Below are 25,457 nucleotides of genomic sequence, written 5' to 3' on the forward strand. Positions count from 1 at the left end.
GACCTGCTGTTTTTTTATTCTTTCTAATTATTTGTTCGGCTAATTGTTTGTTGTTATGTTTCGTCACAACTCGAGTTGGCTTTGTACGACGCTCAAAAGGTCTTTAAATAAATACGTTTTGAAAAGTCTACGAGGAAAATGAACGGGGAATTATTTTCCGGGTCTCTCGAGGGGGCGGGGCTGAGACGCTCTATTCCTTCCCCATGGAGTTTGGCACGCTTCAAAAAGACAAGAGGGAAAACGGGGGTACATTTTGTTATTAAAAATGGCACATTTATTGCTACATTACTGTTATATACACGACAGTTCTCAATATCTACTTTATATATAAAAAATAGGAAACTGGAGGCACTTTGAGGACAATATCCTACATGTAGATGCTGTCCCCAAACAGAAGAGTGAGACAGTGAGTTTACGTTGGATGTTGTTGTCAAGGGGGGAGGGGGAGGGGGGGGGGGGGGGGGACAGGGTAACAAACCCCCTTGGCAAAAATAAGACGCCAGTTTTGTCAAATAAATTCAATGGATAATGAAGACAAAGTTTCTTTAAATGCAACAAAATAAAAGGAAGAGTAATTTTTGCGTCGGCGATCACCGTCTCATTTTCAAGAGCACAATCTCTGGAGAGGAAGGGGAAGGGTAACATATTAAACAAACACAAACAAATAAAATATAGCCAGAGGAAAATAACAAATAGGGCTTAAAGGACAACTTTAGCGTCATGTTTTAGGTTGTTATTAGACAAAGTAAAAGGTGAGGGTTAATTTTGTTTAATTTGCTGCTTTCTTTCGTTTTAGCGATTTTAGTTGTTTTTTTACAGGGGGGGTGGGAGAGGGGGGGCATTCGAACATGGGTCTAAATACGCAAGACAAGAACACTTGTCTTTTACTTCCTCTAATAACAACCTAAAACATGAACCTTGGTTGAAAAAAAAAACTAAAGTTGTCCTTTAAAATAAATCAACGGGAGGAGAAATATGTGACCATGAACTGACAGAATGGAAGGTAAAACCAATACTGGTACATAATTAGCATCAGTTTACAGTTTAAAATGCTTGGTAAACTAACGTACTGTTACATATCAGCATCCGCTTACAATAATAATAATAATAATAACAATAATAATAATAATACTGATGAGGCCGTAGCACGCCGCTGTACATGTAGAATAAATGAACATGCCAATCAAAAAAAAAGGATGAAATTATATTCCAAAACAACAACAGATCTGGTTTACACGACAGAGGAGAGGCTTTCTTTTTACTTTTTTAAGTGGAGTTTCAGCGTCACATAAACGTATGGTTGGTCAAAAACATTGCGTGAGGATTCATCAAGAATGGATCATTGTGACCACTTCAAAACATATATATATATATATATATATGTTGACCGGGGAAGACCCCAGGGCTCTGCACTAGGTCCACTGGCACTTCCCCCTATACGCCGATCTTGTTAGCCGCAAATAGCCGGTCTTACGAGCTCACAACGCGCCGTTTAGACGCGTTGTGAGATCGTAAGATCGGCTATTTTCAGCAGCAACGTTGTGCCGCCCCCCCTCCCCACCAGAGCTAGAATACGGACGCTAGGTTTTTCCCTGTGGTCAATGAATCAGAGCAATGCCAACCGGTCAGTCGGGTCAGTGAAAGTGTGAATGGTTTCAGAGACGTGCTGCTGAGACATTGTCGAAAAAGGTTACCCCATGTATGTAAATCTTTTTTTTTTTTGTATATTTTGTTTTTTTTGCTTTTGTTTTTATAATTTTTTATACATCTGTATTATTATATTTTTTTATATATATAAAAAAAAAACCTATTTATAAATTCCTCCAAAAACGCGGTTGTAACAACGACGACATATCGATCGATCCACCACGAAGCAGAGAAGAAGGGATCTTTCAGGCACTGGTGAGTGTTTACGTGTTTAAACCAATTTATCAAAACTCCCCCAAAAGTCAGGAAAATGACTAGAAAGGCCACCCTTTGTTTTCTTCTTCTTTCTTTCTCCTTGATTCATTATTTTGATTCATATTATTTCTGTCCTAATGAAACGTTGTTTTTTTGTGTGTGTGTTGTAAGATTGTGCAGAACTTATTCACAATGAACCAACAATTTCATCATGGACTAGACATTTTTCAATAGGGGGGGGGGGGGTGGGGGTATTAAGTCATGTCAGGGTAGGGGAGTGGGGGGGGGGGGGGCAGGGGGGGTATTAAGTCTTAGAAACACCAGATTATTCTGATGTTACGTATGTAGTTGGCCCGCAGTGTTTTTTTTCTTTCTGTGTTTCGTAAAAACAAAGTTATTCAAAAAAAATTGCCAATTATTTATAACAAACGATGGCGTGACGTCAGCCAGATAACGTTGGCATCATTCAGTAATGCTACGTGAGCGCCTCCTCCCTCCTGGCACAACAGCGCCACCTCCTGGCACAACAACACGTTGGCATCATTCAGTAATGCTATCCGAGCTCCGCCTCCTCCTCGTGTTCACCAATGAAGAGACACGCCTCACTTTGTTCCACCTGGCATCCAGACCTCAACGTCGCACTAAAGCCCGAGCAGCATGTGCCAGGCCGTACGGCCGCTGGCGTGTGGCAGGACGTACTACGCCCCCTGGCGTGTGCCAGGCCGTACGGCCGCTGGCGTGTGGCAGGCCGTACGCCCGCTGCCGTGTGGCAGGCCGTACGCCCGCTGCCGTGTGCCAGGCCGTACGCCCCCTGGCGTGTGCCAGGCCGTACGCCCGCTGCCGTGTGGCAGGCCGTATGGCCGCTGGCGTGTGGCAGGCCGTACGCCCCCTGGCGTGTGCCAGGCCGTACGGCCGCTGGCGTGTGGCAGGCCGTACTACACCCCCTGGCGTGTGGCAGGCCGTACGGCCGCTGACGCACACAACCGAAAAAAACAGCGTTATTATCGATCCGCCGTTTTGGCGGTTGTGCCACAGCGCAGAGAGCGAGCGCACGCAGACTCGGGCCGTTACATTTCAACAATGTAAACAAACGAAAGGAAAACAATAAAAAGCATTCCAAAAAAAGTAAAAACTCATACAGCTATGTTACAGAGTAAAAAATAAAAATAAAAAACAAACAATAACAATGACAAAATCAATCAATTCTACAAAAAAAGAAGGATGCTCACAAAACAAACAAACAAACGAACAAATAAAAGTTTTTTTTTTGCAAATTGTTCGAAGAGGAAAACAAACCCAAACGCTCTCCGATGGCGACGGCGAAACACAAAGTCGCCCGATCGGCCAATCGGGCAAGCTCGCCACAAACAAGGTGGCGACGATAACGATAACGCATCCATCGATGATCCCTTTGAAATATCAAACCTCATCGTCTCGCTTTCAGCTAAACGCCGTTTTTAACTAAAACACACAGACCGTCTCTTTTCAATACGTCTTCGCCTTGTGTGTGTGTGTGTGTGTGTGTGTGTGTGTGCGCGCGCGTGCGTGTGACTGTGTGTGTGTGTGTGAACGGTGACACGCTGGCGTCGACACTGCGGCGCCACGCACGATAACGCCTCCCACTTCCTGGCCCCTCCCCTACTTTCTTCACAGGTGTTTCCGATTGGTACTGCTGATTAACACATTTTGGCCTGACGTCGACATTTTCCCAAAAAAAAGTCTTCTAAATGCTGACAGTTTTCTGAAATACCTAATGTTTCTATATCGGTGGTGATCAATATTTCATGTAAAGGACCCCCAAAAATGATATGTAATTGGCCATCAGCCCCCATCTGAAAATATGTTGTTCCAGTGACCCCCTGGAAGCAAAGATTTGAGTTAAAAACGTTAAATATTTGCGCCACATTTTCGTACGTAGGTCATTTGGAACCCACTGAAGGACGCGTGGAGACCCCCCCGGTGTAGCAGAGCGGTTAGGTGGTCACTAAACACCTGGGAAGGACATAGGGAAGGAAGTAGGGAAGGGGCCCAGAAGTACAGTTGTCCCGATACCATTTAGTACAATTACTTAATTTTTAGTACTCGCCGATACCGAGTACCGAGTTTTGTTGAGTAACCACTTATTCTACCCCCTTTTCCTCATAGATGCAGATGGATCTCAGAGCAACACTTGTCAGTTGTCACGTATGCTTGTAGATCGGCTGTTTTTGGCTGCAGTGTTGGGTCAGACTTGCTCCCGTTGCATTCGTTCAGCCTAGTGTCAATTGGATGTTTTGGTACTCGGGTCAAAATACCGTGGCCGGTTCCAAGTACCGAGTACGAGTACTTGAGGGTGGTATCGGACGCTTAACTGAGATGACCGCGAGCGACGCAGAAGACCGACCGCGTGTTGATTCTACGTCGTCATGGCAGATTGCCAAGCAGTCACTCGTACTCACGTGTGTGTGTGTGTGCATGTGTGCGTGCGTGCATGCGTGCGTGTAACATGTGTGTAACGTGTATAGAATATCCCATTGTGGCAGTTCTTTACGTGGTTGTTTTTCCATAGCCGTGGCAGTGACATAAAAAAAGATGGCCGCCCGAGGGGCTCAACCGATTCAAATTAAAACATTTTTTTTTTACAAAAGCAAAAATAAAACCCCTAACGAAGCAGATCCATCCACCACACACCTAAATAAAAGACCGCGGTATCATTTTCTTTAAGCCAAAACGACGACCAGCAACACCAGATAAGAGGAATAAATCTTCTGAAAAGCTGTCCAGTTTCTTTAAGCACTCGAAACCCTCGATCATAGTTTAAGTTGAGCGGAGTCCCGCAAGGGCCTCTGTACTGTACTCTAGTATTTACGCTCCGAACTGAATTTATTCAGCGAAAATAGAGAACCTACGAGCTCACACAACGTGCATGCACTGTAGATCTGTTATTTCCGTGTGTGTGTGTGTGTGTGTGCGTGTGTTTTAATGCTGCTAGTGCTAGCATGGCCTGGATGTGTCCAGAACCACCTCCGTTATTTCAGTCATCAGTTCTTACAAAATAATAAAAAGGACCGTGGATGAAGCGACCATGGCCACGTTCATCCAAAGGACCGTGGATGAAGCGACCATGGCCACGTTCATCCAAAGGACCGTGGATGAAGCGACCATGGCCACGTTCATCCTAGCCAAGCATTTAAAGGACCGTGGATGAAGCGACCATGGCCACGTTCATCCTAGCCAAGCATTTAGTGCTATACAGTAGGCCTATAAACACATACTCCTCAAACAGAAGATGAATAATAATAATAATCTGGTGTCCTTTTTTTGTTATCGTGAAAAGTAAGACCTCCGTGTTCGGATGGGAATGCCAAATATCCATCCAAGGACACCCTTATGATCATTTATTCTTTTTTTTTTCTTTGCTCACATGAGCGATTGATCCAAAAATACTATTTGATCCAAACAAAGTTTTGCTCCCGACATCGTGAAGCAACTTCTTCTTCTTCTTCTTCTTTTGTTGTTGTTAAACGTCTTACAAAAAAACATGACCATTTAGACAGGAAGTGGCGTAACTTCCGTTGTCCCCACCTCGAAGAAACCGAGTGTCTCTTCCAGAGTCCGAGGTGTCGCTAAGGTCAAGGGTCATCAAACAGAGTCCAAGGTGTGGCTGCTAGAGGGGTCAAGGGTCATCAAACAGTTGTCATATGTTGTCAATGTTGTGTGTGTTTTACTGTTGAATCCGTCCTCATGGTCAGGAATGTGGCCACTGGCTGTGTGTGTGTGTGTGTGTGTGTGTGTGTGTGTGTGTGTGTGTGTGCGTGTGTGCACATGCATGTGTGTGCGTGCGTGCGTGCGTGTATGTGTGTGCGTGTGAAACACACTGAGATGCATGGTAAGAGAATAAGGCCACGTCTTCGTGTAGGGCTGTACTGCACTGCACTGCACTGTACTGTACTGTACTGTACTGTACTGTACTGTACTGTACTGTACTGTACTGTACTGTACTGTACTGTACAAACAGGAACTGCAAGAGAAAGAAGAGAAGAAAATAAATACACGTTAGACGTAATAATGTTCTGTCAGTCACAGATATATATATAAAGAAGCTACAGTAGATGGCGCTAGACCCTCGCTCTGGCCAATGGAGAGCGACGTTGCTATGTGGCGGCCATCTTACTTAGGCGCAGCATAACACTGTCTATGGGGTACTTTTTAAATAACCACTCATAACATTGTGTCTATGGGGTACTTTTTAAATAACCACTCATAACATTGTGTCTATGGGGTACTTTTTAAATAACCACTCATAACATTGTGTCTATGGGGTACTTTTTAAATAACCACTCATAACATTGTGTCTATGGGGCATGTGCTTTTTTAACAACCAAAATTTGCTACATTTTCAACCGATTTTCAAACGGTTTGGTTTGTTATAAACGTCAGAGACGTCCGCATTTATACGACGTTCATATAAAACATACAACATTAAGCGTCCTGAATCATAGCCACGTTGGCAACGTTTGTAATAAACCAACCCGTTTGTAAATCCGTCAAGATTTGAGCGAGTTATGTTTGAGCTGCCATAGAACATACTGTACTGTAGCCCCGAAGCAAGATGGCCGCCGGGTGAACTACGTCAGAGACTCAGCCTTGAGCCATCTAGCCTTTATATATGTCTATGGGCTGGTAGAGTACATAGAACTACACATCCCACAATGCACTGGGCCATCTAGCCTTTATATATGTCTATGGGCTGGTAGAGTACATAGAACTACACATCCCACAATGCACTGGGCCATCTAGCCTTTATATACATAGACATATATACATAGACGCCTCATTTGCCGCTGCAGTTCATTGGAGCGACGTGTATCCCAATGAAGGCGGAAGTGCAGCTGAAGGCTTTTTTTTTTTTTAACAAATCTTTATAACAGTCATGACAATATACATTACAAAACAAGACAAACAAACAAACACAAACAACAAAGTTATTAACAATACAACATCAGAGCCAGGGGGGATTAGATTACTAACAGAAAACATTAAAGAGTGAACACAAAGCAACAGTTCTCCGCAGCTTTCTTATTTAGAAGTGCTGAAGGCATTTGCTGAAGGCGACTGCGTCGCTTCCCAAGTGACGTCACTCATGTGACTCCTCCATGTCTCTCGCTGTCACTCAAGTGACTACTGGCCAATCACAGCGCGTCTTTTCCGGGACTTATGTTACGCATGCGGAAGCTTGACAAGCTTCCGCTTTGCTTCCGCTAATGCTTTGCAAGGAATGTCGGGAAAATTGTGCCTTCAATTTTGACACACGCCTCAGAGCCGGAAGGGGCGTCTATGTATATATGTCTATGTTTATATATGTCTATGGGCTAGTAGAGTATGTAGAACTACACATCCCACAGTGCACTGGGCCATCTAGCCTTTATATATGTCTATGGGCTGGTAGAGTACATAGAACTACACATCCCACAGTGCACTGGGCCATCTAGCCTTTATATATGTCTATGGCCTGGTAGAGTACATAGAACTACAAATCCCACAATGCACTGGGCCATCTAGCCTTTATATATGTCTATGGCCTGGTAGAGTACTATGGGTGGAAAATGAATGGAGAATTCTGTTTTGACTGACTGACAGGAAGGTATTTGACTGACAGGGAGGTATTTGATTGACGGGGGGTATTTGACGTACCTGGGTGTTACATATGGCTCACGTTGTGTCCGTCCCCGCCCATTCCGGGGTGCCCACCCCCCAGGGTCATCTGGGGGTCAACGCCGGACACCTTCTCCTCCTCACGTCTTTTCAGACAGGCGGCCTTGGGGTTCAAATTACGCTCTGAAGAACAGGAAGCAACGTTTAGTGTGAAGAACAGGAAGCAACGTTTAGTGTGAAGAACAGGAAGCAACGTTTAGTGTGAAGAACAGGAAGCACCGTTTAGTGTGAAGAACAGGAAGCAACGTTTAGTGTGAAGAACAGGAAGCAACGTTTAGTGTGAAGAACAGGAAGCAACGTTTAGTGTGAAGAACAGGAAGCAACGTTTAGTGTGCGACAATGACAAGGAGAATAACGTAATAAATCTGCTTTCTGTGATTGGAAATGAAACAATGAACAATTAACAGGAATGTGTCCGTTCTGGACGACAACAGGCGAGGAGAAGGGCAGAGAGAACAGGAAGTTGAGAACAGGAAGCTGAGAACAGGAAGCTGAGAACAGGAAGGTGAGAACAGGAAGGTGAAAACAGGAAGGTGAAAAGAGGACAGCACAGATGGAGAAACATGAAGTTTGGCAGACGAAGAGCAGGGATATCCTTCCTCCTTCCCTCTCATCACCATCATCACCATCATCATTCCTTCTCTCTGTCTCATTAACTGCTGTGAAGGTGACAGAACATGACCGTCAGGTCGCTGGATTATTATTATTATGTTTTGGTTTGTTCTTTCAGATGTGAAACGCCAACGCGTGGAAAGACAACGTCGTAACCATTAATACAATAGATCTTACATTCTGCTGCACCCTGGGCAACACCTACACTGGAAAGACTATCATTTTTTGGGCGGAAGTTGCGGGATTTGAGTGGAAGTATCGCCCAAGGAAATGACGTTGAAGCTTTACAAATCAGTTTACATTCTCCGCGAATGAAACACGTGTTGTGATTGGTCGGGAAAATATCGTATTCGGGGGAAATACATCTGACGGATGTTCCGGACGATAAATCCGCCGATAGCTTCTCTGCCTTACGTTGTGACCAGGCTTTTCTTTTTGCAGATAAGTAAGCCTGGGACCGAGGCTACATTCTGCTACACTCACACCCTCCTTACGACCTCCTCCCACGGGGAAACCCAATCCTTATTGTTTTAAATATCTATGGTCACAACTCTCTCTCATCTAAACAGTGTTGTCCGTCTGGGACAGAGTTATATATAATAGATGTTATCAGATGTCTCCTCTCATCCACTTCTTCCGGTTTGGAACAGAGTGCATTCTGGGATGGATTTGGGTCATACGTGAACATGCCGAGCCAAAAACATGAATGAGTACCGTGCGTGCGTGTCATGCCTGGGGGTGCCCGCTCATAGACCTGTGTGTTGATGTGTGCGTGCGTGCGTGTCATGCCTGGGGGTGCCCGCTCATAGACCTGTGTGTTGATGTGTGCGTGCGTGCGTGTCATGCCTGGGGGTGCCCGCTCATAGACCTGTGTGTTGATGTGTGCGTGCGTGCGTGTCATGCCTGGGGGTGCCCGCTCATAGACCTGTGTGTTGATGTGTGCGTGCGTGCGTGTCATGCCTGGGGGTGCCCGCTCATAGACCTGTGTGTTGGTGTGTGCGTGCGTGCGTGTCATGCCTGGGGGTGCCCGCTCATAGACCTGTGTGATGATGTGTGCGTGCGTGCGTGTCATGCCTGGGGGTGCCCGCTCATAGACCTGTGTGATGATGTGTGTGGAAAGAGGGGCGGAAGAATTTACACTGGGGGAGGAAGTACGCCGGAAGTGTGGAAGGCACGTTATGTCACGCTGCCACTCATGTGATTACTGGCCAATCACAGCGCATCTTTTCCGGGACTTACAGACCCGAACATGCGCTCTGTGACGCATGCTCATGCTTCCGCGGGGGGGCGGGGCTTCGCAAGGAATCTCGGGAAAGTTTTGCCCTCCCTTGAGCACATAGGCTCCAGAGCCGGAAAGGGGCGTCTACGTTTATATGTCTACGCGCCCGCTGGCCAAGTGGTCTAGGCGCATGCCAGATATAGGCTCTGGCGTGTTCGAGTCCCGTTCATGACGACCTTTGCTGCGTGTCTCTCCCCTTCTCTCTCTCTCTCTTTCCTGTCAGTCTTCACTTGATACTATCAATAAAGACAGAAAAGCCAAAAACTATTAAATGTTCGAGCACCACCGTGTTGTGATTGGCTCACGTACGCTCACGTATGGCCCAGGCTGCAGTACCTACTTTCGGCCACCACGTCCGTTATGCGTCAGCGTTTCCTCTCGGCGACGTCTCTGCCAACCTATACTCTGAGAGGTCAGGGACCTTACCTCGGACCTGCTGCTCCAGGCCCAGGATGACCTGCACGGCCTGCTGGAGGATGATGAGCTTGGTCTGGGCCTTGTCGCTCTGCATGTGGGCCTGCACCATGCGGCCCAGCTCCCGGAACGCCTCGTTGATGTCGCGCACGCGCACACGCTCCCGCGTGTTGTTGGCGTGGCGCCGCCCGCGCTCGCGCTCCTCCTTCTCCTCCGCCGTCAGGTTCTCGTCGCCTGCCGACGTCACGCTCACGCTGCAGCTGCTGCGGTGGCGTAAAGGTCAAGGGGGGGGTCAACGCTAATGCTAACGCTAAAGGCTAATGCTGATGCGGTGGCGTAAAGGTCAAGGGGGGGGTCAACGCTAATGCTAACGCCTAAAGGCTAATGCTGATGCGGTGGCGTAAAGGTCAAGGGGGGTCAACGCTAAACGCTAGCGGCTAACGCTGCTGCGTGGCGTAAAGGTCAAGGGGGGTCAACGCTAATGCTAACGCTACAGGCTAACGCTGCAGCGGTGGTGTACAGGTCAAGGGGGTCAACGCTAACGCTACAGGCCACCACGGAGCGTAGCTAAGTAGATGCTACTTAAAGTAGCAATAAGCAATAATATGTCGACATTTTAACGACTTTTTTGTGGTATTCAGACAGCCAGCAATTAGTCCACTTGCCAGAATGTGAACCCGGACATGTTGAGAACACCAAGGTTTTATGTTAGAAATGTTGAGTATGGGTTCCCTAGCATTTAGAAACTGCCGGATGCTAACTTGCATATGTTGGGCAATTTTCATAATTGGCATAATATCTGACCATACCATTAACAACCTATAAGAAAAACCAAATCAAAGTTTCATCATGCTTTAAGTAGCATGTGACAGACATGTCAAATTAGGGGGGTTTCATGATGCTGAATCCATTCCAAGCATTAGTGTTGCACAAAAAACGGCTAAAAAACGGCCATAGCCGTCATCACAAATGTGATGAGGTCAGCACATTTGAGTAAAACTAATGCCTGGAATGGACCCCCTAGTTTGACACGTCACATGCTACATACAAGCATGATGACATTTTGATTTTTTTGCCTTCTATAGGTTGATATGGTCATGGATATTATGCCAATTGTGAAAATTGCTCAACATATGCAAATTAGCATCTGGTGGTTTCTACATGCTGGGGACCCATACTCAACATTTCTAAATGCTGGGGACCCTTACTCAACATTTCTAAATGCTGGGGACCCATACTCAACATTTCTAAATGCTGGGGACCCTTACTCAACACTGCTAAATGCTGGGGACCCACACTCAACATTTCTTAATGCTGGGGACCCTTACTCAACATTTCTAAATGCTGGGGACCCATACTCAACATTTCTACATGCTGGGGACCCATACTCAACATTTCTACATGCTGGGGACCCATACTCAACATTTCCACAGCAGCTGCTGCAGTGGTGGCGGAGAGTAGCTAAGTAGATGCTACTTAAAGTAGCAATAAGCAATAATATGTCGACATTTTAATGACTTTTTTTGGTATTCAGACAGCCAGCAATTAGTCCACTTGCCAGAATGTGAACCCGGACATGTTGAGAACACCAAGGTTTTATGTTAGAAATGTTGAGTATGGGTTCCCTAGCATTTAGAAACTGCCGGATGCTAACTTGCATATGTTGGGCAATTTTCATAATTGGCATAATATCTGACCATACCATTAACAACCTATAAGAAAAACCAAATCAAAGTTTCATCATGCTTTAAGTAGCATGTGACAGACATGTCAAACTAGGGGGGTTTCATGATGCTGAATCCATTCCAAGCATTAGTGTTGCACAAAAAACGGCAAAAAAACGGCCATAGCCGTCATCACAAATGTGATGAGGTCAGCACATTTGAGTAAAACTAATGCCTGGAATGGACCCCCTAGTTTGACACGTCACATGCTACATACAAGCATGATGACATTTTGATTTTTTTGCCTTCTAAAGGTTGATATGGTCATGGATATTATGCCAATTGTGAAAATTGCTCAACATATGCAAATTAGCATCTGGTGGTTTCTACATGCTGGGGACCCATACTCAACATTTCTTAATGCTGGGGACCCATACTCAACATTTCTAAATGCTGGGGACCCTTACTCAACATTTCTAAATGCTGGGGACCCATACTCAACATTTCTAAATGCTGGGGACCCATACTCAACATTTCTAAATGATGGGGACCCATACTCAACATTTCTAAATGCTGGGGACCCTTACTCAACATTTCTAAATGCTGGGGACCCATACTCAACATTTCTAAATGCTGGGGACCCATACTCAACATTTCTAAATGCTGGGGACCCTTACTCAACATTTCTAAATGCTGGGGACCCATACTCAACATTTCTAAATGCTGGGGACCCATACTCAACATTTCAAAATGCTGGGGAGCCATACTCAACATTGCTAAATGCTGGGGACCCATACTCAACATTTCGAAATGCTGGGGACCCTTACTCAACATTTCTAAATGCTGGGGACCCATACTCAACATTTCTAAATGCTGGGGACCCATACTCAACATTTATAAATGCTGGGGAGCCATACTCAACATGTCTACATGCTGGGGACCCATACTCAACATTTCTAAATGCTGGGGACCCATACACAACATTTCTACATGATGGGGACCCTTACTCAACATTTATACATGATGGGGACCCTTACTCAACATTTCTAAATGCTGGGGACCCATACTCAACATTTCTAAATGCTGGGGACCCATACTCAACATTTCTAAATGCTGGGGACCCTTACTCAACATTTCTAAATGCTGGGGACCCATACTCAACATTTCTAAATGCTGGGGACCCATACTCAACATTTCTACATGCTGGGGACCCCTACTCGACATTTCTAAATGCTGGGGACCCTTACTCAACATGTCTACACGCTGGGGACCCATACTCAACATTTCTAAATGCCGGGGACCCTTACTCAACATTTCTAAATGATGGGGACCCATACTCAACATTTCTAAATGCTGGGGACCCATACTCAACATTTCTAAATGCTGGGGACCCTTACTCAACATTTCTAAATGCTGGGGACCCATACTCAACATTTCTAAATGCTGGGGACCCATACTCAACATTTCTACATGCTGGGGACCCCTACTCAACATTTCTAAATGCTGGGGACCCTTACTCAACATTTCTAAATGCTGGGGACCCTTACTCAACATGTCTACATGCTGGGGACCCCTACTCAACATTTCTAAATGCTGGAGACCCATACTCAACATTTCTAAATGCTGGGGACCCATACTCAACATTTCTACATGCTGGGGACCCCTACTCAACATTTCTAAATGCTGGGGACCCTTACTCAACATTTCTAAATGCTGGGGACCCTTACTCAACATGTCTACATGCTGGGGACCCCTACTCAACATTTATAAATGCTGGGGACCCTTACTCAACATGTCTACACGCTGGGGACCCATACTCAACATTTCTAAATGCTGGGGACCCATACTCAACATTTCTACATGCTGGGGACCCATACTCAACATTTCTAAATGCTGGGGACCCATACTCAACATTTCTAAATGCTGGGGACCCATACTCAACATTTCTACATGCTGGGGACCCATACTCAACATTTCTAAATGCTGGGGACCCATACTCAACATGTCTACACGCTGGGGACCCATACTCAACATGTCTACACGCTGGGGACCCATACTCAATATTTCTAACATAAAACCTTGGTGTACTCAACATGTCTGGGTTCACAATGGGGTTATATGAGCTGGCAAGTAGAGTGCATGGATAAAACACTCCCAAAACAGGTTCTCTCTATGAAACATTTAGGGGCCACAATCTGCATTCAAGATTTTCCTAGAAGTAGTCATTACCATTTTGAGAAATACTGAAACAAATATTGCTTATAGCAACTTCAAGTACCAATTTGAGGTATTTGTACTGAGGTATTTGTACTGAGGTATTTGTACTGAGGTATTTGTACTTTGGGACTGGAGTCTTTTTTTTCCTGATTTCTTCTGCCATTTTCAAAATATTATTATACACTTGAATACTTGAAACGGGACATTCTGCACAGCGAGTACTTTTACTTTATTTCTTAGTACTTTAAGTGCATTTTGAAGGCAATACTTTTGTACTTTTACTCAAGTACATTTTGAATTTTGGACGGAATATTTCTACATCACAGTATCGATACTTTTGTTTGCACCACTGAGTGTAAGTAAGGTGAGGAGGAAGGGGTTAACACAAACAAACACCCCGAACCGGGACGTCAGGGGTTAAACATGAACCCTTTGTGAGACAGTCCATTATGTTGTTGGTTGTTGTTCTGCTTGCTTGAAGGAGGAGGAGGAGGATTCTCTCCCTGGTGGTGAGGCATGGCGCTGCGGTGCAGGAGGAGGAGGAGAGAGAGCGTCGAGGTGGAAGCGAGGCGTCTTTTTCTGGGAGCGGTCACATTTTTCACAACAACGTCCGTAGGATAACTTCCTCGGTGTTTGTGGAGAATTCAACCGATTCAAACTTGCCCGCGTTCTCGGTAGACCCACAGAGCGATCGATACGTTTTCACATCATAACAGCAGATGAGATGTTTATATATATTATACATGGACCGGTACATCGGGGCCGACCGACTGAAATAGGGTATTATTTTTTCTTTTTTTTGTCTGGTCATTGAGGTCCAGGAGTTGAGGTGTGAGGAGGAGAGGAGGGATGAGGAGAGAGGAAGCGACACCCTCTGCTCAGACACAGTCACACACACACACAGTACACGCACGCGCACACACACACACACACACACACCACACACACACACACACACACACACACAGACTACAAGAAAAGGAAAGGAGCCAAGATGAAGGAAGGTGGCGTCTGGTCAAATACATCACACACACACACAGAGAGGAGGATGTATTTCTGTGAATAAATATGAGGAGGAAGGGAGGTCAGAGGTCACTGCTGCCGTCTGCGGAAGGAAAACCAGGAAGCATGAGGGGTGGAACCCAGAGATGGATGGAGAGGAGTGGAGGGAAAACCAGGAAGCATGAGGGGTGGAACCCAGAGATGGATGGAGAGGAGTGGAAGGAAAACCAGGAAGCATGAGGGGTGGAACCCAGAGATGGATGGAGAGGAGTGGAAGGAAAGGGAGGCGGATACAAAAATATATGAAAGAAATAATAGAAAGGTTGACATCTGAAAGGCCAAGAGTAGGACTGGGGATGGAGCTGGTTAATGTGTATTGATAATGATCACCTTATTGATCAGGCTTATCGTTAATGTGTATTGATAACGATCACCTTATTGATCAGGCTTATCGTTAATGTGTATTGATAATGATCACCTTATTGATCAGGCTTATCGTTAATGTGTATTGATAATGATCACCTTATTGATCAGGCTTATCGTTAATGTGTATTGATAATGATCACCTTATTGATCAGGCTTATCGATCAGGCTTATCGAGACGGGTTCTTATCGAGCATTTTTTTTTAAAGACGGGAGACGATACATTCTGAACAGAACCAGAATCTTTTACTATAGGGCCTCAGATACAGAACTTTTCTGACAGACGGAAGGAAATTGACCTTTTTACCAATAAAATAATATTAAAGAAACTTAACTGGTTAATATGTACACCGCCACTTTAGAAGTATAATTGTGTTTACCCGGGCAGTGCTGGTTGGCAGGTATCAATACACTTTTAGACCGACATGTTTGTGCAAGCGTGGATGATTACATTTATTTCTTGATCGCCTCTAGTCTTGATTGTTTAAACATGACGTCATGGACCGCTATGCTCCACAACAGGCTTGATAAGCCCAAAGCTTATTGATAACGGGTACTCGATAAGCCCAAAGCTTATTGATACCGGGTACTCAATAAGCCCAAAGCTTATTGATACCGGGTACTCAATAAGCCCAAAGCTTATTAATATCGGGTACTCACAAATCTTATTATCGGGTTTTTCCGGGTATCGAGCTCCATCCCTAAGAGGACACGCACCGAGGAGGTTAATCTAATAAACGTGGCGACAGAGACGTCAGCCTCCGTGTTTTTAACGACAGCCTGTAGTGTGTCGTTGTGCTTATAGAACGGTTCAGATACAGCCTGCAGTGTGTCGTTGTGCTTATAGCACGGTTCAGATACAGCCTGCAGTGTGTCGTTGTGCTTATAGAACGGTTCAGATACAGCCTGCAGTGTGTCGTTGTGCTTATAGAACGGTTCAGATACAGCCTGCAGTGTGTCGTTGTGCTTATAGAACGGTTCAGATACAGCCTGCAGTGTGTCGTTGTGCTTATAGAACGGTTCAGATACAGCCTGCAGTGTGTCGTTGTGCTTATAGAACGGTTCAGATACAGCCTGCAGTGTGTCGTTGTGCTTATAGAACGGTTCAGATACAGCCTGCAGTGTGTCGTTGTGCTTATAGAACGGTTCAGATACAGCCTGCAGTGTGTCGTTGTGTTTATAGAACGGTTCAGATACAGCCTGCAGTGTGTCGTTGTGCTTATAGAACGGTTCAGATACAGCCTGCAGTGTGTCGTTGTGCTTATAGAACGGTTCAGATACAGCCTGCAGTGTGTCGTTGTGCTTATAGAACGGTTCAGATACAGCCTGCAGTGTGTCGTTGTGCTTATAGAACGGTTCAGATACAGCCTGCAGTGTGTCGTTGTGCTTATAGAACGGTTCAGATACAGCCTGTAGTGTCTCGTTGTGCTTATAGCACGGTTCAGATACAGCCTGCAGTGTGTCGTTGTGCTTATAGAACGGTTCAGATACAGCCTGCAGTGTGTCGTTGTGCTTATAGAACGGTTCAGATACAGCCTGCAGTGTGTCGTTGTGCTTATAGAACGGTTCAGATACAGCCTGCAGTGTGTCGTTGTGTTTATAGAACGGTTCAGATCCAGAAGGTAGGATTGAGGCAGGACGAGGATCAGAAGGTAGGACACAGAGACTAGGGCTGTCACAAATATACATTTAAGTCGACGATCAATTGTCATGCAAATAACGAATAAGCGATTAACGATTGAATTGTGTTTTTTTTTTGGAAAATGGAACATTTAATATGAATATAAATGGTATGTCTGTTTGCCTTTTAGGCTGTAATGAAATATGCCAAGAAATAATGACAAAAAAAGTGGAAATAGCTGATCTACAAGCCTGTGTGAGCTTCTAGATCTGCTATTTCTTTATTTTTGTTCATGCATGAACATCTTTCAACATGGAAACAGTTATGACGATTATGACCAGATAAATGCTATTATCTCAGATATTAGCGTTTAGGCGATGATGTAAGACTGGTGACAACCCTACAGGGGCGGGACATATGAAGAGATTAAAATTAATTAATCTCCTGTTAACCAATTAATCTCCTGTTAACCAGGAACGTCTAATTAGATAACGTCAGGCTTAAAGGCATAGTTCACCCCCCCCAAACTAAATACTTGTTTTTCCCATCGAGGGGGGGGGGGGGGGGGGGGGGGGGGGGGGGGTCTGAACTACAATTTTAAGGCCTCTAAGATGGTTAGAAAGCAGCAACATAATATCGAGGAAAAGAAGAAATAGTGGCAAAAACAAAAACCAGAAAATGAAAATGATAAAAAAGGACAAAACACATATCATGTTAATCTAGCGGAGACATGTAAGCATTTGGACAGTGTAGGAGACGATAGATGTCTGATAGAACCACAGAATGGGTCTATCACACACCGTGGAGAAGACAGACAGACAGACAGACAGACAGACAGACAGACAGACAGACAGACAGACAGACAGACAGACAGACAGACAGATGTGTGATAGAGACACAGAATAGTTCTATCAAAGAAACAGCCACAAACACAGCCTCACTTCTTCAGTCCCGTCGCGTCTCAAAGATCCAAACAGCAGCACGGCAATGCAACCAGTACAGAACCTTTAAAGAACCACACACGCTGTCTTTTCTTTTATTAATATATATATTTTTTAACAGCATTGGCTACTGTTTACATTAACATAAGATATATATATCTGTTGTTAAGGCCTTTTTGTTATTCAGAGTCACTGAAACCAAAACCTACCTGAATAAGTAACGAGTGCTATGAGCTCGTAGATCTGACATTTTCGTGCAAATATTTGAATATAACATATTGTTTAAAGCGAACATTTTTAACTCAGATCCTTGCTTCTATAGGGAGGCTCCCAGAACATCATATTTAGAGACGAGTAAGTGGTCGGCGGGGCCAAATTACATACTTGATCATGTTGGGGGGGTTTGGACAGCCCTGGGCGCCACGTTCAATGTCAAGCTTCCGTTCCGAGCTCTTCTAAAACATGGATGTTCTGTAATGATCACCTCGATCCGAGCTTCAATTCCGAGAGAAACGCAGCAAAAGATGGTTGCTAATTGGTGTCAGACAGACAGACATAGTGGTCCTTTAAAGAGCGGTTGCATTTATTGTGTACATCCGGTACTACTACTACTATGTGAATGAAAAGAAGAAAAATAAAAATAAAAATGGAATATGGAACAGAAGCTTTGAGATGCAGGGAGAGGCAAAGATGTGAGACTGTGGGCGGAGTTGAAATGTTGGACCCTCCTCCTCCTCGGACACGCCCCCCCCAACACCTCTGTGACGATAGCGTCCCGCACGATGAAGACGTCGATAGAACGGGTGTCGTTCTTCAGTGCTGGATTCGTGCTACATTGTGCTGTAAATATTACAATTCATTTTGGAGATATTTCACAAAATGACTCGCGTACGGGTCCCTGGTTGGACGTAGTGCGTGGAAGGAACACGTTATACCAACCAGTTCCTTTCCCCTCCATCAGGCGCCCCGGCTGGCCAGGGGGGGCCCGTTTTGATGGTTTTGATGAGAACGCTGATGTTCAGTCCTAATTTCTGACGTAACCAAGCGTCTGGTTTGGAATATAAACGCTTCTAGAGAGAGATCAGACTAGACAGCGCGAGGTAGTGATGGAACATTATACCTGCCGGTTTTGGGAGGAAATGGAAGGAGAGGCTTTTCAGAGTAAAATCTGCCTCATCCGCTTGGCACGCTAGCGCCTTTATTCTGAAGAACTCTATATACAAATATAAAAATAGTTTATTTCAACGGCACAAATTAGAGCACAAAAAAACACTAAAGAATAAGACAATGTTAGTTCAATGTGGACACCCAAAAATTGGGGGTGCAAGTTAAAATAACTGATAAAATGATAACCGCACAAATAATATAATAATAATTAGCACAATGAAGCACACATCCAGCTCTGAAGAATGACACCAGCTGTATTCATGTTTTCATCCATCAACCGCTTATCCAGAGTTGGGTGGCGGGGGCAAGAGTTCCAGCAGCAGAGAGCTGGAGCAGACTTCCCTTCTCGGGGGTTCTAAAACATCACCGAGGTGTGTGTGTGTGTGTCCCAAAAACCAAACCCTCCCCTTGGGGGGTGCTAAATCGTCACCGAGGTGTGTCCCACCCCCCCAACAACCAAACCAAACCAACCCAAACAGCGCCAGCGACTGACCTCGGACTTGCTGCTCCAGGTTGAGAATAACGTTAACGGCCTGGTGCAGAATGAGCAGCTTGGTCTGGGGTTTCTCGTTGCTCAGGTGGAGCTGGCACATGCGGCCTAGCTCCTTGAAGGCCTCGTTGATGTCGCGCACGCGCAGACGCTCGCGCGTGTTGTTGGTCACCCGCCGCTCTTTCTCCCGCTCCACCTTCACCTCCGCGGGAAGATCCTCATCATCCTCCTCGTCCACAAACTCCTCCCCCTTCTCCGCCGCCTCCCCTTCGCGGTGATCCCGACTGGACCCCGACAGCACCAGAACCACAGTGATGATTTTGAGCAGCAAAATGTTTGATTTTTTTTAGTTTAAGGGCGTTTTAGTCTTTGGAATAAAACTTCATTTTTAGTTTTAGTCACATTTTACTAGTCATCTGAAATGTGTTAGTGTTAGTCTGGTTTTAGTCGACAAAATGTGATACGATTTTTTGTCAACTATATCTACGGTTGTTTTCAAAATTGCTTTTTTTTTTTTTTGCAGGCCTTGATGCCGTCGTAATGGAAGGTTTTTACACTTGGTTTGCATGCCCGGAAATAGCCGCTCCACAAGCAGCACGCAACGCGTTGTGTCCACAAGCAGCACGCAACGCGTTGTGTCCACAAGCAGCACGCAACACGTTGTGTCCACAAGCAGCACGCAACGCGTTGTGTCCACAAGCAGCACGCAACGCGTTGTGTCCACAAGCAGCACGCAACGCGTTGTGTCCACAAGCAGCACGCAACGCGTTGTGTCCACAAGCAGCACGCAACGCGTTGTGTCCACAAGCAGCACGCAACGCGTTGTGTCCACAAGCAGCACGCAACGCGTTGTGTCCACAAGCAGCACGCAACGCGTTGTGTCCACAAGCAGCACGCAACGCGTTGTGTCCACAAGCAGCACGCAACGCGTTGTGTGCTGCTTGTGGAGCGGCTATTTTCAGAGAGCAACAACCCGAGATTAAACTCCGTCCATATTTAGTCATAGTTTAGTCCTCATGGTTTATGGTTTTTAGATTAAACTCCGTCCATATTTAGTCATAGTTTAGTCTTATGGTTTTTAGTCGACAAAATCAAAACTAACCAACGTATGTTAAGTACAACGGCAGGGTGGGCGTGTCCACCAACCCAAAGTCACCTGACCTCCAGATGGCACTGCTGTGCGGAATTATTAATTAATCAAAACAAGGAGGGTAAGTAAACCTTCATCTACTCCAGGATAATCCTAATTGACATCATTAACACCTTAGAAGCCCGGAACTATTTAATCCAGGGTGCCCATCATTTGTAGCGCACGGACCACTTTTACCGGCGCACCGGAAGCTGGTGTGCATGTCTGTGTAGCAGCTAACAATAGCCACACCACTCTAGAGTCAATCGACAACAACGGGAGGTAATAATAAATCTATCGCGACTAGCGACTGGACCGCTGAGCACCGTCTAACACAGGATATTTTTTCAGAATTAGACGGGATGATTTAGATCGGGAGTTATGATCGTTTTAAGATTTTCGTTTTCGTCAGCTAAACAGGCAGGGGAGATTTTCGATGACGTGTCACTTTTTGACACGTCATCGGATCGGGCAGCAAGCGCTCCAAGGCTCTAGAGCGATGCGAACGGTTTTGTTTTAATTAATCTCCGTCTTGTTTATCAATCTCCGTGTTGGGCACTTGACCATGACCTTGAACTTGGACGGAGAACTCCGGCTTGGACATCCAAGGTGTTAATATACAACGATGTAAATTAAATTAAATTATCTTAGACCCAGGCTGATCCTCACCCTGCAGGTTCCCTGTGATCAGATTGTTACAATTTAGGCATTTATCAGACGCTCTTAATCCAGAGCGATTTACATTAATCAAGAACAAAAAGCATGGCGATACATCACATGCATAAAAAATAGTTATCATGAAACCCCAGACCAAGCTGCTCATTGTGCACCAGGCCGTTGGGCGTCTGTGGCTCAGGAGGTAGATCAGGTCGTCCAATGATCCCTGGGTCGGCGGTTCGAATCCCGGCTCCTCCTGTCCAGATGTGGAAGTGTCCTTGGGCAAGACACTGAACCCTACATTGCCTCCAATGAGTCGGTTGGTGTGAGCTCGCCACCATTGGTGTGTGAATGTGGGAAGTGAGGACGCTGGCGTCGACTGTTCGCCGCTTCACCTCCCAATGTATGAATGAATGAACCATTGTAAAGCGCTTTGAGCACTTGGAAAAGCGCTATAAAAATGCAATTCATTAACATGTGTAAGCTAAGAACGTAACAGTGGAATATAATGAAACTAAACATATAAACTATACATACTATACTATACTATACGTATAGCATAGTATAGTATATATGTTAACGCTCCACACGTCCCAAACTCTTCTCCCTTCTGGCCCCAAAACTGTGGAATGCACTCCCCGTTGCAATCAGAACTGCAGCATCACTCCCAATCTTCCGCCGTAGTCTGAAGACCCACCTTTTCAGACTCCATCATGGCCCATAGCACTTACCCTACCCCCTTAGATAGCACTTTTAGACTTAGATAGCATTTGAAACAGACTTATAGCATGTCATGTAGACAGCACAATAATTGCATTGTATGTAGTCATAGCACCTCATAGTACATATGTATAGCATAGTATAGTATATATGTATAGTTTATATGTATAGTGTCATTATATAGTTATGGTCTAGTTACGTTCTTAGCTTACGCATGTTTCATGATAAATGCATTTTATATATGTGATGTATTCCCATGCTTTTGTACTTGCCTAATGTAAATCGCTCTGGATTAAGAGTGTCTGCTAAATGCCTAAATTGTAAATTGTATGTATAGTTATATATAGATATTCCACTGTTACGTTCTTCACTTATGCATGTTTTATGATAACTACTTTTTATGTATGTGATATATTGCCATGCTTTTTGTTCTTGATTAATGTAAATCCCTCTGGATTAAGAGCGTCTGCTAAATGCCTAAATTGTAACAATCTGATCACAGGGAAACTGCAGGGTGAGGCCTGGATCTAAGATAATTGCTCTTAACTCCAATCAAGGACAACAGCAGCGCTGTGATCCGCTAGCATAAAGGTTGTTGTGATTGATTTGCTTTGCCTGCAGCGGAGAAGAACAGTCTCTCTCTCTGACAACACAAACCAAACCAAATACGGAGCTAAATGTGTCTGAGCAACACGACCGCTGGCCCCACGTTGGGTCTGGAAAGATACCAACGGCATAAATACCCAACCACATAAAAATAATTACGGACGATGCAAGCAACTCTTCTAGCGCAAAAACCCCCCATAAAATAAAGCCTTTATTTATTGGCTAGTTCATTAAGGAACTATTACGCACTTAAAGGCCTATATACTTTGATATATGACGGAGAGCGACAACACCCAATTTAGTTTGTGGATTTGCACGTCTTTGCCTGTTGACATGCCCAGGACAGGATGCCAAGTGGCTGAAACCCACAGACTGGCCTTCTGTAGAGCTAAATGTTCCCTTGTTTACTAGCCAGTCAATACAGTGGCTCTCAAGAGTGAGGTCTGGGGACCCCCAGGGGTCCTTGAGAGAGTTCCAGGGGGTCCCCAGCTAAATTTGGAACCAAATGGACCCTTATGGGTCTGTAACTCTGAAAGTGTACAACGGCTTTGGCTCCATTTGTACACTGAGTTAAATTAACATTGATTTTACACTATAAATTGGGGGTCTCGGAGATAGAAATGCCATTAAATGGGGGTCCGTAGACTAATGCATGTCAACAGGTTGAGAATCACTACTAGAGCTGTACAAATTTTCTCTTATGGGGGTCCCTATGGGGGTCCCTGGCATATTATAATAATTATTATACTTGCAGCCAGTGAGGCTTATTTTGTTTGTTTGCTTTTTGCTTTGGGAATATTATTTTATTTGTTCTATATTGCACTTATTTTAATTACTTGACTTGTCTACATTTTATCATGTTCGGAATAAAGTTTTTCATTAATTCATTCATATCTCTTCAAATGGGGGTCTGAAGGCTACCTTATACCTTTTATGATACATTATATTAAATCCAAGTCTTTGTCCATTCAGTTAAATGTCCCTGTTCAATGTCCAATATATTATTTATGCCTCAAAAACTATAAATCTCACACTATTAAGGCAACCGGCCGGTTCCACGCGCTGCACAAGGTGCCCTTTTTATTTCACTTGAGCACCTCTAAATGTCTGTGACCCCTAACCCCTGACCTCTAACCCCTAACTCCTGCCCCTCTAAATGTCTGTGACCCCTGACCTCTAACCCCTAACCCCTGCCCCTCTAAATGTCTGTGCACGCCACTGGCTGTGAGGTGCAGAATTTGCGGACGCTAAAAGTAGGACTAAAGGATGTGTTCAGACATGCAATTCAATGCAAAGACCAGAACCAGAACCCAGTGAACGGGTCTGAACGCAGCTTCAGTATGTGTGCATTGGCAGGAAAATAAAAGTCCTCATTATGCAGAATGTCCCATTTCACAACTTTTCAAATAGTATAGAATCTGTGAACAATCTTATCAAACTACAGTTCGGCCATTTTAAAATGGTCTAAACCAACTATCCAGGGCTGAAGTGGTTCATGTGTGTTTTGTAACAATAATCCAAATCTATAAGTAACAATTAACTAAGTTTTTAAATAACTGTAGTGGATTAACAGTAGGATATCTGCCTCTGAGATGTGGTGGAGTAACAGTAAGAGTTCTGGATATTAGAGATACTAAAGTCAAATTAAATACCTCCAAATTACACTTATAAGTACAGTACTCAAGTAAATGTAAGTAGCTACTTTCCACTGCTGAGTGTGTGTGTGTGTGTGTGTGTGTGTGTGTGTGTGTGTGTGTGTGCGTGAGTGCATGAGTGAGTGAGTGCGTGAGTGTGTGAGTGCGTGTGTGTGTGTGTGTGTGTGTGTGTGTGTGTGTGTGTGTGTGAGAGGCGAAGGGCTTTAGACACCTTGTTCAAACGCACTTCATGTGCGTGAATGCGTGCGTGAATGTGTGTGTGCGTGCGTACCTTGTTCGAATGCGCTTCATGTCCTTCTTGTCGTCGTCAGACTTGATGGAGGAGTTCTCGTCGTCCTCCTTGTCCTCCCGCTTGATGTCTCCGATACTCGACCGCATCAGGCTGGCGGACAGGCCTAGAGCCACGCACACACACACACACACACACACACACACACACACACACACACACACACACACACACACACTTAACACGAGGCCCGCCAGGAACATAGGAATATTAACACGTAGAATCTTGTAGCCTGCCACAAACGGAAAAGCCGTTTTAACAGCGATGTATTCATTAATGTATGTTTTAATACGATCGTATCGAAATCTACCGTCCGTTAGCTTTGTTATGCTTCTGACCCAATGGGCGCGGCCATTTGGAAAATGCGCGCGCATCCACTTACATTGCCGGCTCTGTTTTCAGACGGCTTTATCTCACAGAAGCGACATTGCAGGGGTCGCTTTGTCCCAGACAAGCGTTTTCAACGGCCTGTAGCAGGCGCTGTGATACTCGCGGTCCACTTTTTCCACCACCGACCGAGAGAACAAGCACCAGCTTCGTCAACACACACGGAATGGTTTCATAGTAAAATGCGATTACGGATATTTGGCTCTTCAAAGTAAGTGTCACGCGCGATAAAACCCTGGCAGGACGCGACGGAGGGATTAAATAATGGTAGCGGTAAATGGGTTTTAATGGACCGCATCAGGCTGGCGGACAGGCCTAGAGCGACACACACAGAGACGCATTTACCGCCAACGCCCCCACCTGGTCCCCATTTGAAGCGACACCACTGAAATTGCCGAGAACACAGAATCATGTCCGGGGCTCACAGGGCACATACTTTCCTTCTCATCATAAGCGCTGGGAACCGGTCCCGGTGCTGGGAATCATCACCTCAATCTGAGCTCAGTCTGAACTCAGAACAGTCTGAACGGTTTTATTTTCGTCTTTTAAGATAGATTTATAAAGCAACTATTTTGGTTGGAGATAGAC

At 45.0% G+C, this 25,457-nt stretch overlaps 1 protein-coding gene across 1 annotated transcript in view; it reads right to left on the reverse strand.

Annotated features, from left to right (window-relative positions):
• Positions 1-247: 247 nt before the first annotated feature.
• The window catches only part of LOC306927372 (transcription factor E2-alpha-like), an 83,305-nt gene continuing 58,095 nt past the window's right edge, over positions 248-25,457 (reverse strand). Inside the window, exons 16-22 of the mRNA XM_079507083.1 lie at positions 24,465-24,588; positions 19,430-19,710; positions 18,527-18,609; positions 15,947-16,785; positions 9,914-10,164; positions 7,576-7,719; positions 248-5,902 (exon numbers count right to left, since the gene is read on the reverse strand). Coding sequence (XP_079363209.1) covers positions 7,583-7,719; positions 9,914-10,164; positions 15,947-16,785; positions 18,527-18,609; positions 19,430-19,710; positions 24,465-24,588 — 1,715 coding nt within the window. The 3' untranslated portion in view covers positions 248-5,902; positions 7,576-7,582. The remainder of the gene's footprint in view (positions 5,903-7,575; positions 7,720-9,913; positions 10,165-15,946; positions 16,786-18,526; positions 18,610-19,429; positions 19,711-24,464; positions 24,589-25,457) is intronic.

This window comes from Electrona antarctica, assembly GCF_951216825.1.
Source record: "Electrona antarctica genome assembly, chromosome: 1".
In the NCBI taxonomy this organism is placed as follows: domain Eukaryota; kingdom Metazoa; phylum Chordata; class Actinopteri; order Myctophiformes; family Myctophidae; genus Electrona; species Electrona antarctica.